A 19,432-nucleotide genomic window follows, 5' to 3' on the forward strand; every position below is an offset into this window, starting at 1 on the left:
AAAAGAAATCATAAAATATAAAATAATAAAAAATTCTTTATTTATCAAACTAGCAAGAGCTTATTACTTTTTAAGACAATTTCTTATAACAAACAATAACAAAAATAGTTACACGATTAAAAAATAATAATAATAAAAAACAAAACAAAAAATTATTACCTAAAAATAGTATACGTTATATTTTATTTTATACTAGCGCCACTTGATATTTAAAATTTTGTTTGTTTGCTTGTTTTGTTATAATGATGGATTTTATCAAAAAAATGAAAAAACATTATTACAAATTTTAAATGACATCTTATATAGAGTTTTTTTTTTTTTTTTAGTTAAAAAAAAAGCTACTTTTATGGATATAAATCTTTTAATTTTTTTGCTTGAATTTACACTTGAAGCAAAATAACTCTTACAATGTCTTCATTTATATTTATAAGTTTTATTTTGCGAAAAATAATAGTTTAGAAAAATAATATTTTATAATAGTTACATCAGCTTTATATAATTAACAGATTGTGCAATATCAAAAAAGTAAAAACAGAAATTTCCTTATAATTAAGAAAAAATTTTGATTAAAAAAGTTATTTAAATTTTTAAAAAATTAGTTTTATTTCTCGGGCTTTCTCCCTCCTTTTCTATTTTTTACAAAAAATTAAATTCCTTGTTATAACTTATAACAAAATAAATATTTATAATCAAAAATATTCATAAACCGTATCTTTTTGTCTTAAGGCAATTGAACTTTTTACTTTTTAATAACTTTTTAATAAATTTTTAATAACTTTTTTGTCTTAAGGCAATTGAAAGCGCAACAGTATATATTTTTTTAAATAATTGATATATATTTTAATAAATGGTATAATGGTAAATATTTTTTTTAATAAATGATACTAGAAAACTTAAATCTTTGTTTATTACACAAAAAAAAGTGCTAGTAAAGTAATTAAATTGAGTTTTTTTCTTTGTAATTAGTAAAAAATTATAATTTATATAAATTATAATTTAAGAGTAAAAAATTATAATTTGCGAAGCCGCAATTTTAAGATATTATGAGGGAAAAAAAACAACATATTTTAATTCATTTATACAAACGTAGAGAAAAGAGAAAAATGAATTTATATTAAATGATAATAAAAAATGTACTAGTTAATTTAATTATTTAAAATAAAAATAAAAAATAAACAATTGAAACAAAATAGACTATTCACAATATGGATTTATTTACAAAATAACACTTATAATATGTACATTTATTTACAAAATTACACTTCTAGATATGTTTTTTTATTTATAGATATGTTTTTCTTAATTAGTGATTAACTAGTTTTGTGGTAGTTTATTTTATTGCGGTAGTTTAAAAAAGTTAATGTCCTTGAATAAATAAATAAAAAAAGATAAATTTATGACATCAAAATCACAAGTTAATGAGCGAAGCTGTTTTTATTTAAAACAAGGCCCTATATATATATATATATATATATATATATATATATATATATATATATATATATATATATATATATATATATATATATATCAACTTGTTTCTCTGAGAAGCGACCTTGTTCGTCAAGGTTCGTGTTTCAGAGTTATAGAGTTGAAAGAGGATTATAACCACTATTAAGTAGCCTCCTCATCTGTAGTGGCCTTCTTGGCCTTGAGGAAGTGAAAAACAAAAACAAAAAAACAAAAAAAAAATATATATATATATATATATATATATATATATATATATATATATATATATATATATATATATATATATATGAGCAGTGAGTGTAAATAAGTCGATTAAGTTACTTATTTTTAAAGAGCTTATTTATGGATAGTGTTTTTTCATGGATTATGGTATCAAAAGTAGGAGAAGGAAAAAGGGGGTAAGACAGCCTGATAAACAACAATTTTTTGATAAAAAAAAGGGAGAAAATGTACTTTCTTCAAAAATTTTGCAATGGTCAAAAGTCTTTGCTACTTTATTTAGTAGACTCTTTTGTCAAACTTCTATTCTGACGTTGAGTATCTTTAACATCTGCTAACTCGATTAATATGGGATAAGCAAAGTGAGATATATAAGGATAAAAACAGTGAAGTATACATACAGTGACTGAATTGAATGAGGATAGACACAGCGAGTGTTCATTCATCAAATGAGAGTTTGAGTTTGATCAGGTAATCTTGAAAATAAAAGCATAATACTTTTATTCTTGAGAACATGAAGAACACCGTCAGAAGGACACCGTCAGAAGTAGAGTTTGAAAAAAGAGCCTATTGTTTGGTTGTACTTTTATCTAGTCTAATTTAAGGTTAAATACTTAAATAAAAATGCAGTAATTGTGTTCTGTTCCTCTTCTTGTGGGTGATTTAAGCCATCACCCCCAAAATTTTAAAAAACTTTATGATGTAAAATGTACCATAAAAAACTCAACTTATTGTAAATAAAATCCCAAGTCTGTACAGCACAGATTTGAAACTTTCATACAATATGTTTAGAGTGTGTACAAACTTGATCATTAACAAGCTGAATTTTAAGAGAATTTGAAGTAAAAGTAACTATGATAACTAAATAAATATTAAATAAATGTATGCTTAAATATAACAACTTATTGCTTTCTTTTCATATAATGATGAATCACCAAATTATTTTAAATGATCAATGATTTATTGCAACATTAATATAACTTTTTTCTACTTTTTTTTTAAATATATATAAAATAATTTTTTGCCTTTATTATTTGCACGAGATATTTGGTTATACTTTTTTAATGACCATATTAATTAAATAAGATCATATGTTAAATACATATCATTTTTTCAAAATGCTTTTCACATATTTTACACAATGTCTATAAATACATTTAATTGAATACTCATCAACTTAGTTGAACAAAAAAACAATTTTTAAAATAATTCATTAATATGCTTACAAACTTGTTGAAAGTGAAGTTTTTTGTGCATTTCGGTAAATACTCTAGCTGAATTGAAAGAACTGAAAAAAAACGCAATTCCAAATGTTGAACTAACAGATAACATAAAGTTTAATGACAAAAACAATGATGTGAAAGACAAGCTTGCCGAAATTGAAGATTGAAGTCGTAGGAATAATCTTAGGTTTAATGGAGTCGAAGAAAGCGAGAACGAATCATGGGAAGACAGCGAGAGAAAAATTGAAGAAGTTCTAAAATCTAAGTTTGGTTTTACTAATGATTTAGAAATTGAAAGGGCGCATCGAATAGGAAGATATGAAAAAGGAGTTAAAAAAAGCAGAACAATAATAGTCAAGTTTCTTAATTACAAAGAAAGAAACGCAGTTTTTCGAAAAATTCATCAAACTAAAACTTTGGAATGAAAAACTATATATTAATGAAGATTTTAGCGAAAGAACAACGGTAATTAGGAAAAAGTTGTTTAAAGAAGATAAGGAATTAAGAGCAAAAGGTAAATTTGCTAAAGTTATTTACAACAAAGTTATTACACGCGATTTTTAAATGAATTTTTTTATTTCTAGTTATTTAAATTTTAAAAATGGATTCTAATTATCAAAACAATTTTGAATCGCTATCATTTAACTTTTTTCAATTTAACGACTTGGTGCTTGACACTAATTCAGATCCGGATCTAAACTATTTTAGTGATGTAGGAGCTTTGCGAAACAATTGTTCCTACTTCTATAACAATGAAATAAAAGAACTTCTTTCTCATGATCATTTAAATGTTATTCATTTTAACATTAGAAGTCTTAAAAAAAACTTTGAAAACTTGTGTAATTTAATTGAGGAAACTTCAAATACATTTAGTATAATTTGCTTAACTGAAACGTGGTGTGAATTTGATGACGCTAAATCTAATTTAAATCTCCATATTCGAGGTTTTAATATGATCCCACTAGCGCGTAAAGCAAATAAACGCGGAGGTGGTGTACTTTTTTATATAACGGAAAATTTGAGGTTTTTTATTAGGCCTGAGATGAGTCATATCTGATGACAATAAAGAAATTTTAACAATTGAACTTTTAACCAATAGTTCTAAAAACATACTTATAAGCTGCTGTTATCGCCCACCATCTGGCCATATTGAAAGTTTTAATGCATTTTTGTGTAATGATATTTTAAAAAATAGTTTTAAGGAAAAGAAACTAAATTATATAATTGGTGACGTAAATTTAAATTGTTTTGAATATCACGTTAATAACAACATTAAAAAATTTTACGATGACTTATTCGAACATGGAGCAATTCCACTAATTAACAAACCTACTAGAGTAACCTCAACTTCAGCTACCTTAATTGACAACATTATAACAACCGATATCTTTAATGAAACTCTTAAAAAAGGTATAATAAAAAGTGACATTTCTGACCACTTCCCTATTTTTTTCTCTATTAATATTGACAACAAATTAATACAACAACATAAAAAAGTCATTATCAAACGTTTTTTTACCAATGCAAATCTAGCATTGTTTAAGGATCAATTATCTTTAATAAATTGGAACCATATTAACAGTTCATTTGAAGCTAATGAAGTATACGATACATTCTTTCAAACTTTCTATGAAATATATGATGCAAATTTTCCAAAACGTGAATTTATTATAACCAATAAAAGTTTAAAGTCACCATGGGTCAAAAAAAATCTTAGGAAATCCTCAAAAGTAAAGCAAAAACTGTATATAAAGTACTTAAAAAAACCAACACCAGAAAATAAAGTTATTTATAAAAATTACGCTAAAATGTTTGTCAAAGAAAAAAATTTAAAAAACGATATTACTATGATTTACTAGAAAAATATAAACATAATTCAAAATGCACATCGCAAATTATAAGTCAAATTACTGGAAATAATAAATTAAAATTATGCTCTGTGCCTAAGCTATAAAAGTTGATGGCGTATTTTTATATGAACCCAAACAAATAGCAAGAGAATTAAATAAATATTTCGTGTCTGTTGGCCCTAATTTAGCCAAAAATATTCCAAATATGATTAATCCAATAAATGATTATGTGTTTCCATTAATCTCTAGTTTAGATAAATTTGAAGTATCTTCTTCAGAATTTGAAAGTGCTTTTAAAATGCTTAAAACTAATAAAGCAGTTGGTCCTGATGATATTAATTGTAATATAGTCATAGATACACGAGATACCATAAAACGTATTCTTTTTAAAGTTTTTAAATGTTCTATAAATCAAGGAATTTTCCCCGATCAACTGAAAATAGCCAAAATAAAGCCTATATTTAAAGGAGGTGAACCATCAAATGTCAGTAATTACCGACCAATATCTATCCTCTCTGTTTTTTCAAAAATTTTAGAAAGAATTCTGTTCAACCAAATATCTAAACATCTTGCTTTTAATAATATACTTTACAAAAATCAATACGGTTTTAAAAGAAATAACTCTACTGAACATCCAATAATTCATCTTACTCGTAGTATAACTGATTCATTCGAAAAGTCAGAGTTTACTTTAGGCGTCTTTATAGACCTATCTAAGGCTTTCGACACAATTGACCATGAAATACTGTTTAAAAAACTTCAACATTATGGTATCACCGGTAATGCTTTAAAACTACTAAAAAAAGCTATTTAAAACATCGCAAACAATTTGTCTATGTCGACGGATCTTCTTCACAAGATTATCTAAATATAACCTATGGTGTTCCAAAGGGATCTATATTAGGGCCCTTATTATTTCTGATTTATGTTAACGATCTCCATGAAGTCTCAAAATTAACAACTATAATGTTTGCTGATGATACAAACCTATTCCTATCTAATAATAACATCAATAAACTTTTTTATGATATGAACATTGAACTATCAAAAATATCAGACTGGTTCAAATCAAATAAACGTTCACTCAACATTGATAAAACTAAATAAATTTTCTTTCATTTACAATTTAAAAAACATTTACTTCCAAGTAATATGCCTCTTCTTCATATTGATAATATTCAAATAAAAAGAGTAATTCTCACAAATTTCTTAGGTATCATTGTAGATGAAAATCTATCATGGAAGAATCACATTGGACATTTATGCAACAAAATTGCAAAAAGCATTGGAGTTTTATATAAAGCAAGAAGTGTTTTAAACAAACATTCATTAACTCAACTATATTACTCTTTTATACACTGTCATTAATTATGCCAATATTGCATGGGGTAGTACCCATAAAAGTAAATTAAATCCACTTTATTGTCAGCAGAAGCATATTGCACGTCTTATAAATTTCAAAAATCGTTTTACTCACTCAAGGCCACTTTTATTTAACATGAATGTTTTTAATATATATCAAGTAAATGTTTATAATGTTCTTTGTTTTATGTTTAAATGTAAAACCAACTCATCTCCAGCTTCCTTTTTTGATTTATATTCTTTAAAAGAAAAAAATAAATATTCTTTAAGAAATGATTATTTTATTAAACAACCAAAATTTCAAACAAACTTTGGTAAATTTTGCATTTCTTTTCGTGGAGCTTTTTTATGGAACCAAATAATTTTACAAAATTTTAATTTTTCACATGAATGGAATTATTATATGTTCAAAAGAAAACTAAAAAAAGTAATTTTCTCAATTGAAAATATTTTTATATACTTTTAATTGTACCCAGTTTTGTCATCACTCATTTATATTTTACTTTTATACAATATTGATTTAAAGTTTATGTGAGAAACTATATTTAAACACCATTATTTGAATTTTGTTAAAAGTTGCACTGACATTATTTGTACAGTAGTCATTTATTATTTACTTGTTTACTTTAATGTTTATTTTAATTCGTAATATTTGTAAATAATTTGTATCACGAACGGAAAAGTTTCAAATTTGTATTTATTTATTTCATTTATATTTACTAAGTTCAAAGTTCTTCAACAGCGGTTCTCGGTGACAAGACCTGTATGGTCTTCTTTGAGTCCCTTTGAGTTCTTTATCTTTATTCTTTATTTTTATTTATTTATTTTTTACGATTTCTTTGCATGTAATTTTTCTTATTGATATGTGTAAATATTGTGTTAAATATTGTAATAAAGAACAAACAAAAAAAAAAAAATGCTTTAGTACAAAAGTTATCTTTTCAATAGTGGAACAAGCTTCAAACCAACTGCTGGTTCATTCTTTGATTTTAAATGCCTATATTTCATTATAAATTTAAAGCATTTAATTTATTTTTCTTGATAATATCTTTAATTTGAAACATTTTAAAAACTCTAAGACATGTTATTCATATATCTAGTTTCAGAGTAATAGAGATTCAGAACATTCTTTGTGTTTATAGATGCAAAAAATCCAACACAACAATTGTTTTCGAGTTGCAACATCTCAACCTCTAACTATTTTCAATTCTTTTTTTGGAAATTTAAGTTATAGAACTAATATTTTTTTTGTCTTATAAAATAATTCATCTTCCAAAATGTAGAACAACTCACTTGTTTTCATTCTGAAAAAAATTGTACTCTGGAGATTTCAACCAACAGTCTTTGCAACAGTTTTACTTTACTGGTTTTGAAGATACCCCTTGCCGAATTTTTTCTACATGTCATAAAGTAATTTGTTATTCCATTAAACCTTCATTTCTCTTTAGAACACCAAAAAATCAAAAAATTAGAATTTTTTATTTTTTAAAAAAGCATCAACTTGTTTACTATCATAACTAATGCCTGCCCCAACCAAAACATTACATATACGTACACTTTGCTGTGTTTAATTATAATTAATGTATTAAATATGTAAAAAAATAATATTAAATCTTTTTCAAATAGATTTTATCAAATAGGCTTACTAGTAAAAGACCATCCAGAGCTTCCAAAACCAGCTGTATCAAATCCACAATGATTTAAAGAGGTTATAATTGGACAAGATATAATTTTTCCTTTATTTTAAAATAAGACAAAAATTAACTGCTCAAAAAACTTTTAAAACTTTTATAAAAAAAATTTCTATTTTACAAAAAAATGTTAATACCATCAATTGCTATAGCAATAGAGTCCATATATATTGAGTCCTCTCCACTGTACATTAAGGACACCTAAATAGGAATAATAATTAAACATTCAATAATTTGTAGATTTTTTAACAACTTGCTTGCAAAAATTGTAGCGTTGTCACAACTTTTAAATAATTTGACTGTTGACTAAATCGACTGATATTTTTTCTAAAGTCGACTAATACATTTTTGAAATCGAGTTGGCTAAAAGTGGATTTGGGAAAATGACATATTAGCTCTTTTCAATTTTTAAAATCCAAGCACTTTTTCAGACAATATTGAAAAATAAATAATATAATTATATAAAAATTTTTGCAGCAATTTTTTAATATTAATCGTTTAAATGCCAAGTTTAAAATGATAATACAACCTATATAAATTATATATCATGCTCACTATGGAATGTTCTCTTACTATTAAACTTCCAGATGTAATGGAGCATATACTTGACTGGAATCCAGACAGTTTTTATTACCAAAACATGGATGACTGAAAACAATAATACAACAGCAATGATAAAAAATTATGGATATGTTTTCTGACACAAAATAAGAAAGAGATAAAGAACAAGGTGGCGGGGTAGGAATTATGTTAAAACAATCAATTAAGCACAAACAACTACGAAGTAAACAGTTGCATTCCTTTGAACATGTGTGAGTTAAAATTACAGTAGCCAAAAGATCACTTATTTTAATTTGCATTTATAGACTAATATTTGTCTCTCACGTAGCGTTTCTGGATGAATGCATGGATTTACTTGAAACGATAGTATCAACAGGTTGCAAGTATGTTACAACAAGTGATATAAATATACACTTAGATACTAAAGAACTATTTAGCAAAAGCTTCAAAGAAATACTAGATCTAACACAACAAGTCAAAGAACCAACTGATTAAATGGGTCAAATACTAGATGTAGTAATAAACAAGCCAGATGAAATATCAGTAGTTATGCTCGCTTTAACAGACTTAGATTTGAGTGATCATTTTCTCATCGATTTTAAAGTAGAAAAAAAAATAGAAAAAAAATTATAACTATGAAACATTCCTTTAACAATGAAATATCAGGAAATAAACCAGAAGTATTATCAGCTGAAAATCAAAGACAAAATAACCATATATAACCATATAAGGAAAGAGATTGTGTAGAAACATGCCTCTTTGAAAATAAAAAGAACAAAAATAGTCAAAACAGCTCCTTAGTTTGACGGAGAATATATGCAACTTAGGCAAAAACGAAGAAAAGCAGAAAAACTATTTAGAAGAACAAAAAATGAAAGTGACAAAAAAGAATATAGATGTCTCAGGAAAAAAACAACAACAATTGCTTATATAAAAAAAAGAATATATTTCTCTAACATATTAAACTAAAACACTACAACTAAAAATCTTATCTTATTGGTAAACAAGCTACAAGAAAAAACTCAAAAATATGTACTACCAACAGCCAATTCAGAAGAACTAGCTAACAACTTAATTATTTTAATGAAAAAATCAGAAAACTCAGGTCTAGTCTTCAAATATCCTAAATAATGAAAAATACATCAGATTATAATGGGCAGTTTTAGGAAATTTTGATCTAATGACATACAAAGAAATTTAAAAAATCACCATGTCATTTGGAGCAAAATGTTCTCCTGATGATCCGATTCCAGCATATCTACTACGGAATAATTGACAAACATTTATGTATATATGGGTTGAAATTGTAAACCTATCGCTAGAACCAAGCAGTATGGATTGTCTAAAAAGTGCTATTACTTCCAATAATAATTAGTTAGACTCTGCCAGAGATACTAAAGACTTTAATAACTATAGACCAATATCAAATTAAGTATTCATTAGCAAGCTAATAGAAAGAGTAGTTTTCAATCGTCTTGATTCCCTCATGACAACAAACAATCTTCATATAGAACATCAATATGAATACAAAAAACATCACTCAACTGAAACACTTTTACTTAAGTTCACCAATGATATATTTGAACTCTTTGATAAACATACACCTTCAGTAGTAATGTTACTTGATTTAAGTGCTGCCTTTGACACTATTGATCAGCAAGAACTACTTGGACAATTAACCAATGAAATAGGTATAATTGACTCAGCTCACAAGCGGTTCAAATCATTTTTAGTTAACCATACTCAAAAAATTAAAATTGGTAACTCATATTCCACGAACCAAAATGTAAAATATGAAGCACCACAAGGTACGGTCCTGGGTCCAAAACTCTTTAATATCTATATTAGACCACTATAAAAATACATGAACATAATCAATGTTAAAACTTTTGGATACTCAGATAATCATCAAACTATAAAAGCATTCCTTCCATTATCTCAATATAATGCACTAGTCCTATATATACCAAAATGTCTTGAATACATATCTAAATGGATGAGTGAATCATTCTTATGTGTTAACCAATCGAAAACAAAAATATTAATTATGGCACCACCACAACATTCAAAAAGGTATTATTATTAAAGGTACTTTTTTTAACAAGAAATGTATTAGATTTGTTGATTAAGCAAAAAGTTTAGGGGTGATACTTGACAATGAATTATCTTTAAAAACACAAATAAATAAGATTGTTAAAAACTGCTACAATATATTGAACAAAATATCCAAGATAAAACAATTATTATCGCACAAAGATTAGTATACCATAGTATGTTCACTAATATTTTCACAGCTAGATTATTGCAACTCCCTTTACTTTGGAATTGATAAGTCACTATTAAAAACAACTACAGTGTAATCAAAATTGTGCACCAAGACTGGTATTTAAAACTAGAATAGAAAATTATATAAACAAACAGGAATTTAAAAAATTGCATTGGCTGAAAATTAAAGAAAGAATATATTTCAAGGTCCTTTTAATAATGCACAAATCTATGATACTGAAAGCACCAACGTCATTATGCAATTTAATTCACTACTCAATGTCAGAAAGAACACTAAAATTAAAGGAAACAAAATGCAGCAATCATTTTGGTAATCAAGCATTATCTTACTATGGTCCTAAACTTTGGAATATACTTCCGCATAAAATCTGTGACGAAAAAAACACAACTGTTTATAAGAAAAAACTAAAATCTTATTTAATGGTGAATGGTGAACTATTTCACCAGGGAACTTTTGAATGTTAAATTAAAATCTCTTGAACATTAATGATAATTTTTTTTTTACTATTATAATAATTTGTTGCACAGCTGAGCAAGTGTTTTATCTACTATTCTGGGAAAACACAGTAGCTGTGGGTAAACATAAGTATTTATTTATTCATTTATTAGTAAAATTTAAACCTTTGTAAAATAAATTAATTTATGAAAAATAAAACAGAAACAACTTACCAAAAATGCTGAAGAACCTTGATATTGATTACTGTTTAAAGTAACATCATACAGAGTCCAACTACTACTCTGTATTGATATATTTATATTTTGAATAAGGCTTAAATTCAACTGCAAAAATTCGACAGCTATAAAAAAATGTTAAAAAATAAATTTATAAGATTATTTTTTAAATTAGACATTGTTTAACAGGTTTGTCCAACATCTGGCCTGTAAACCTTGATGTAGCCTTGAATATCAGGTATTCAAATACTACGAAAGTCTAATATTAAAAAAAATAAATTTTATTAAAAACTGTGCAGTAACATTATATATTTTTATTAACATTAATATATTTTTAATTCAAATTTAAAAAAATTTAAATCTGTATCTGTTAATGATTAAATGTAAGCAATATGCATATGCAAATTTAAAATATATGTTGTAGTCCAAATACATACCATACAATGATACTACATATGAGTAATATATATAAGCCAATGGAAAAAAAGACTTGTCTATGTATATACATGTATATACATGCATATAAATCAAATAAAAAAAGCAAAGTTCAAGTTTCAGATTGGCTTATTTTTGCTTACAAAATACAATTGTTTATTTTTTTTGGCTAAGAGTCACTAATTTTTTTTGAAGTGTTTGAGATTATATTTTAACTATATCTTCTAAATATAAAATATTTTTTATAAACAGTAAAAACTTTTATAGCTCTTTGTCAAATTTTTTATCAAATAAGTAGATTTGTTAATAAATAAATGGATAGGTAGTGTGCCAATGAAATGTCTGAAGAATTTTTTACAGCGAGATAAATGATGTTCGTTATGTATATTCTTGTAACATTAATGTTACAAATATATGCTTGTAATGAGTATAAAATCAAATTTTGTATTTATTAGGCAATTTTTTAATGAATAATCAGATAGCGTGCATAAAAAATAAAAACTCTAGTAAAAAGCTGTTTCGAAGAGCAGCTTACATGGCTTGCCATGTTCGTTTTATGGGAGCTTTCTATGCTCTCGCACTCAATTACTCCTGCTCAGGCCTGTATATATATAAGGGTGGGTCAAATTTTTTTTTTTATGAAACAGGGAAACAAAGTTACATTTTGTTGTCTTTATTATGTAAAAGAAATGTAATAAAAAGTTGATTTTGCCAACTTTAACTTGAATTTTACTATGTTAGGCTAAAATGATTTTATTTTACTACAGACGTATAATTGCAGGATAAAAGCATTAGGATTTAGATTTTTTGATGACTCATGTTAATAATATTATATTAACAGTATACAGAACTTTGCAAAAGTTTAAAGCACCCTGCAAAATATAAGACAAAAAGCTGTTGGTGTTGTTTGTTGACTTCCAATTAACATGATCCTGCATTTCATCATAAGATATATACTTGTATATATTGTGTTTAAATTATGTTGTTTGTTTTTTTGAATTAATTTAATTAGTTAAAATTGAAAATAGAAATGGCTACTGTTAAAACGTGAAGTGAAACTTAACATGGTATGCTTGGACAACCTAGACCAATCCAAATAATCAACTGCTAACTTCTGCTGATATTTTCAAAGCATATGACTATTTATTAAAAAATAACAATTGTGCAAGTGTTACTGAAAGAGCAACAGTCATAGCTAATGAAATTAAAGCATTGTACTACAAAGCAAGTGTTCCTACCATTGCAGTCAGCAGCTTAGTTATTCGCATAAAGAGACTAATTAACAAAGTACATGAGGTTGGTAATAACTCTGATGGCAAGAAGTCCTCTGCAACATTTAAATCAAGTTTACAAATGTTAGACCAATTATTCGATATTTGTCTGTGTGAGTGTTTTGATAATGGTGTTCGGAAAAGGTTGGCTTGTTTATGTCCACTGCCAAAAAAATTCCAACACTTGAATGGGAGTTCTGGATAGACCAAAAAACGGTACGGAAGATGGTAATAGGAAAAGTAGACAAAGAAGAAACAATTAAGCTGCAGAAGAGAGAAAAAAGAGGAAGTAAAACATGCAATTTACTGATTACAGATAAGAAATTGAAGTTTAATAAAGAAATTGATCCAAATGAAATCCATATTGCAGTGATAATGAACAGTCAAAGTCAGATGAAGAATTTTTGCCAATTGAGATGTCAGATGATAAAGTGATGTCAAGGTATGAAGTGATGTCAAGTGTTAATTAGATGTCAAGTGATGAAGAGATCAAGGTTTACAACACTAAACAATATCTTGAGTTGTGTAAGGCCATGGATAGATGTAAAATCAGTAACAGGGATGCTTGCCTAATAGCAAATGCAGTACTAAAAGATTTAGATCTTATAACACCAGAGAATGCTATTGATCCACCAAAACTTCATTGCCAGAGAAATATGTGGAGGAAAAAGGAAGTTAAAAAGCAAGCTGCTGAAGTCCAAAAAGTACTTTGCATTGGATTTGATGGGAAGCAGGATATCACTTCTGTTAAAATAAGTGGTGTCCAACGAAATTTCAAAGAAGAACATTATGTGATTTCCGCAAAACAACACAATGGAGTAATCAGAAAATTAGAAGAACATCTTGGGAGATCATTGCAATTGTTAGTCTGTTTGTTACATGCAAATGAACTACCTTTTAGAAAATATTTTTCCGTTCTGGATGGTGGACGTTCAACAGGTTCAGCTACTTTAACAGGTAAAATAGACATTGCACTAGATTTTGATCCAAAAGAATTAGTTATTGTGAACTTTAAAAATACACCTGGTAAAGCTGAGAATGTAAGTGTTGATGCTAAGAAAGATTCAAGTTCTGATCAGATATACAGTTGCAAAAAATAAAATGGCACCACTAAACGTATTTTCCTTTTTCTTAAGAAAACACCATGCAAAAGAAAATTTTTTATTGCTTTGCCGTTTAAATATTAGCTAACATGTTTTTTTTCTAAAACAAATCATTTTGGGGAAAAAACTGTTTGGTGTTGCTCGATTTTAATAAAAAATGCCAATTCTGACCAAAAAATAAAATAGTACCACACACTCTTTTGTTGTAAAATACTCTGATAACAATAAAAATAATTGTGAAAATAGCAAGCGTTGGGTTTTTTTTTGCTGTTATATTCGTTTTATGTTAGTGCGTATAAGTAGGAGACATATACGTATAAAAATGGGACGCAGAAAGCATTGTAGTGCAGAAAAACGAGAACTGATCCAAAAGTTAATATCAGCAGAGAAATCTTATAGAGAAGTTGGTCGCTTAGTTGATTGTTCCAATAAAATGATAAAAAATGCCATAAAATTTCAAGAAAAGCCTGAAACACGCGGTCAAAAACGTTCTATTTCAATATTGCTGGTCAATCGCTTAGTCCGACAGGCTAAAAAGGAACCTTTTAAAACAGCTATCAAGCTAAAAAAGGACTTTAACATCGATGCAACAGTACAAACAGTTCGGAGTTGTCTGCGAGTTAATGGATTAAAAGCTTGTAGCCCCCGAAAAGTTCCACTTCTAAGTGCCAGACATGTTGTAAAGCGTATTGCATTTGCTAAAAACACTCAAATTGACGACTCGAAAAATGGAGGAATGTTTTATGGACAGAAGAAAGTAAGATTGTGCTTTATGTTGGAAAAGGCTCTTGGGCGTATGTCAGAAGACCGCCGAATGCAGAATACAATCCAAAATAGACCATCAAAACTATTAAACATGGAGGTTGTAGTGTAATGATATAAACATGCTTTTCTTATTACGGAGTAGGGCCCATTCATCATTTACTACTATTATGGACCAACAAGTTTATGTTGATATATTGAATAAAGTGATGTTGCCGTATGCATACTATGAAATGCCGTTGTCCTGGGTGTTCCAACAGGAAAATGACCCAAAGCACACTTGCAAGAAAGCGAAGAAATGGTTTGAGGAGCATAAAGTGAACGTTATGGAGTGGCCAGCACAGTTGCCAGATCTTCGCCTAATCGAGAATTTGTGGGTTGATGTAAAGGAGGTGTTTGCTGCTGCCAAACCCACCACAAAGGAGTCACTTTGGAACGTAGTTAAGGAGACATGGAGCAAAATTCCGCTTAAGTGATGTCAGGACTTGGTTAACTCGATGCCAAGACGTTGTGTAGCCGTTATTGCCAATAAAGGTCGCGCTACAAAATACTAATATGTTAAGAAATCTCGATCTTGCAATATTTCCTTATTTTAAAGTACGTATTAAAGCTGTGGTGCTATTTTTTTTTTGTGTTTTATTTGATTTTTTTGAATTTTTGTTTAATAAATGAATACTATATATTAAAACTTGTAGATTTTGTTTTTTATAAAAATTATAAGCCATTTTATTTTTAAATATGTATTTAAAAGATTTTCAAACTATCAAAAATAGTTAAAAATTCTAATTAAAAAGTGGTGCTATTTTATTATTTGCAGCTGTACCTTCAAAAAGCTTGCTTAGCTGTTCAGCAGGGATACGCTGCTTGTGATCAAATATTGTTCCTCCAGACTGCTATGCCAGGAAATCTAAACCAGGCAAGGTGGATTACAAAGACCAATCGTACTTTACGTTTGTATATGTCTAAGGAAAATCCTTCAAAACCACTGCATAGAGTTACAAGATTCATTGTAAATGTTTATGCGCCATCGTAGTTTAACATAAAATGCCATTCTTCCTGCCTTGATGGAGCAAGAAATTTCTTCTATTTTATGAAGCAGTGCTACGAACTAGGGAAAGAAGGCTATGAAGAAAGAAGGAAAAGAAAGACCGGAATATTATTGAACCATTGTTGCAAAATAGCTATTATTTTGCTCATCCTGAGAACATTCTTCTTGGAAGAGTTACAGATAAAAATGTATCAAATTGTCAGTTTTTGTGTGACAAAACACAAAGTAGCAAGATACGTGTCTTTAATAAATCAAACACCAAGCTTGATCTGGGTGCGTCGTCATTCATAAAGATGATCAACTGGTCTGTTGCTACCGCAATACAACCACTGCTTTTATCAACTGTTTCTAACAATGATCTTGAACATTTCCTGTTCCACGTTGATGGCTTGAGTGGTATTCCATGCCATCCTCAGGCAGTTGAACGTACTGTTAAAGACATCTCAGCAACAACTATGAATGTTTCGGACACAAACTATGACATGAAATGATTTTGCAAAACTTTTTTGCATCCTATTACAAAAAGGTTAATGATTAATTGGTTATAAAAACATTGTTTTAAAAGAGCATAGCATTTCTAAGACATATTGCAAAACGTGGTAACACTTCTTATTTTTAATTGCTTTAATTAGGGTTGCCAGATGTCCCGATTTTACGAAGGAGAATTCTGCGCCAAATATGTAAAAATATTTTTTTTACTTAGTTCTCCTTCGTAAAACCGGGACATCTGGCAACCCTACTTTAATAAAAAATCTTAACTTGTTCTAAATTTAAAAAAGTTTAATAAGTTTCTTAATTAATATTCTTTTTAAACAATGTTTCTTCTGCGCAGGCATTTATAGTAAGTTAACTAAACGAAGAAAAAAGTGTGAGAATAAAAAACTTTAGAAAAGTAAATTTTATTCTTAGATAAATTTTTGACTTAATGAAAATCCCGGAAAATTATTTTTATAAAAAATATGGAAAATCCTGAAAAAATTTTAAGGTTATTAAGTTGACATATGGTTATTAAATTGACATATGGGTAAACTTTGGAAAGTTGGTAAATGGAAAGATATAGTAAATAAAAACTACTGACCAGTTATGTTTCTCTAAAGTTCTTTAAAATCAAATATAATATCTCAGATTATTAATAAGTTTATTAATCTCAGTTTTTAATAACCTTTTAGCAAGGTTTTAAAAAACAGTGATTTAAAGTCAGAATTTTGAATAATTATTCTTGACAAATATTTTTCAGCATTACTTTCAAAGTATATGTAATTTAAATGGTGATTCAAATTACATAAATTTTGGAAGCAATCCTGAAAAAAATACATTTTTTTTATTTTTAGGTTTAAAAATTTCAACTTTATTCCTGTTAAATTTTTAAACCTAAAAATTTAACAGGAACATAGTTGAAATTTTTTAACCAACATCTTTGGCTTAATAAAACAAGGTAAAATTGTTTTTACTAGTTCAATTTGTTTGTTATAAATTTGATGGAGTAACATTTCTTTTTGTTCAAAAGTTAAAATGAATGATTTAAAAATAGGAAGAATTTAAACATACAAAATTCTTATAAAGTTTTTTTTCACTACGTTGGAATGATTAACTTTTGACTACTTCTAACTTTTCTTACTGCACCTTGTTTTGTTGGCTTTCTCTACTACATTTGACTTTTTTTTTTTTTTATAGTTTTTCTATTAGTTTTTTACTTTCATTTAATAGCCTCTTTAAATTTTGTTATTTTCATCTTTATGCCTGTTTTGATAAAAAATAAAAGTGAACGCAAGCACCATCTCAAGCATAGGAAGAGTGAAGTCTAAAACAAACAACCACTGACAAGTAAACCTTTGCTTTGGGGTGATTTATGTGAAACCTGTGATTTGACAAAAAAAATTCAGAAATTTACAAAGATCTGGGCTAAACTTAAAAATTAATGTAGATATCATCACGTAAATTTTCAACTATCGAGCCAAAAAAAGAAGGTAAATTTTTGACAATATTGTGCACATGATGACAAATATCACCATCAATATCACGTAAGGAAGTCACTTGATAAGAGTTTTGTCGCAAAAAAATTCTACGAGTATACTAAGAATCTTTTCATTATTTGCCCAAAAGCACTCGTCTATGTTATGGGAAAACATTTTCATTTTTATATAAAGAACAAGTTCAGCATGAAAAGCTTCGCATAATTCTTCTCGCAGCTTATATGAAGCAGTTGTTTTAAACATTTTCAAATTTTAAAAAAATGATTATCTTTTTTTCTTTGCGTATTTAATCATATAGGATGTTAAAGATATCGCACGATTGTATTCACATATAAATGTGAGTGCCGTAGCTTCTGCATTTGATGTCCGATCTCTAAAACTTACAATAGGTTTAGTGGTAGGCTTACTCTATTTGTGCAAGTACTGGCGGTACACACAAAATCCGAGTGCTGTAAGGCAATATACATGTATCTGTTTTTTAAACTAGTAAAAAATAATAACAGTATGGCTTCATTTGACTTAATTGTTGCGCAGTTTTGACAATGTATTTTAGACTTTGAGTGGGTGAGTAAAGATTTTTTACTTTCACTTCCATAATAAAAGTTATTACTATATATTGTACATGACACTTAAAATATCAAATCAAATAATATATAACTCTGATGAAATTACATATTTCAATGTTTAGTTAGGGAAGAAACTTACAGCTCCAGCTTTATCTATCTTTCTTATATGAGCTGAATAATACTCTTCATTAGTATCTTTCTCTTGAAGCCAATATTAGCTAAACTTGTTTTTAATATTTTTGTCTCAGAAATATTAGATAAAATCTTAACTTCCATTTTATATTATGACTTTTATAATTTTTTTTTTAGATAATATCTTATTTATAAATTTTTACATCCAGTGTTATTTTATTATATATAACACATTAAGAGCTACAAGCAAGTATTTTTAAAACATAAAAAAGGAAATGAGTTCGAAAGCATTGAAAAGCATTGCAAAGCATTGCAAGGAAAAAAACTATAAGAATAAAAGTTTTTATAGTTTTAGAAGAGACAGATACAGTAAAAGGATGTGACTTTGCTAAATAATGAGTCAACCAAAAATAAGTATTAAGTGATGGAACTAGAAATGATGGATTTGAGCAGCAACCAAGATGTGACCTTACAACAATGGGAAAATGGTTTGAGTTTGGTATATAGATTAGCTCCAAACACATTTTCATTTCATTTTTGGACCTTATTTGATAAGAAAGAGCATCATTAGAAAAACCAGCCCAATAATGACAACAGTATTTTATTCAGAGATAAGTGATTTGTAGAGATAGAGAACGGAATCAAGAATAAAAAAATAGTGAGCACAATAAAGAGAACTTTAGCAGATGCAAACTTTGCAATCAATTGTATATATGGTTTCTATGATAGAGGTTTCAAGAAGAAGCATGTATCTGCTATGGTTTCTATGATAGGTCAGTAGTAAATGATAATCCAAGAAGGCATA

The 19,432-nt window shown here is 27.4% G+C and overlaps 1 protein-coding gene across 2 annotated transcripts in view; it reads right to left on the reverse strand.

Annotated features, from left to right (window-relative positions):
• The window catches only part of LOC136080742 (uncharacterized), a 122,632-nt gene that overhangs the window by 73,573 nt on the left and 29,627 nt on the right, over window positions 1–19,432 (reverse strand). For both annotated transcript variants that reach the window (XM_065797785.1, XM_065797786.1), the window contains exons 4-6: window positions 11,335–11,462; window positions 7,956–8,019; window positions 7,774–7,863 (exon numbers count right to left, since the gene is read on the reverse strand). In XM_065797785.1, the coding sequence (XP_065653857.1) occupies window positions 7,774–7,863; window positions 7,956–8,019; window positions 11,335–11,462 (282 nt within the window). The remainder of the gene's footprint in view (window positions 1–7,773; window positions 7,864–7,955; window positions 8,020–11,334; window positions 11,463–19,432) is intronic.

The sequence above is a fragment of the Hydra vulgaris genome, chromosome 05, assembly GCF_038396675.1.
Source record: "Hydra vulgaris chromosome 05, alternate assembly HydraT2T_AEP".
Taxonomy (NCBI): domain Eukaryota; kingdom Metazoa; phylum Cnidaria; class Hydrozoa; order Anthoathecata; family Hydridae; genus Hydra; species Hydra vulgaris.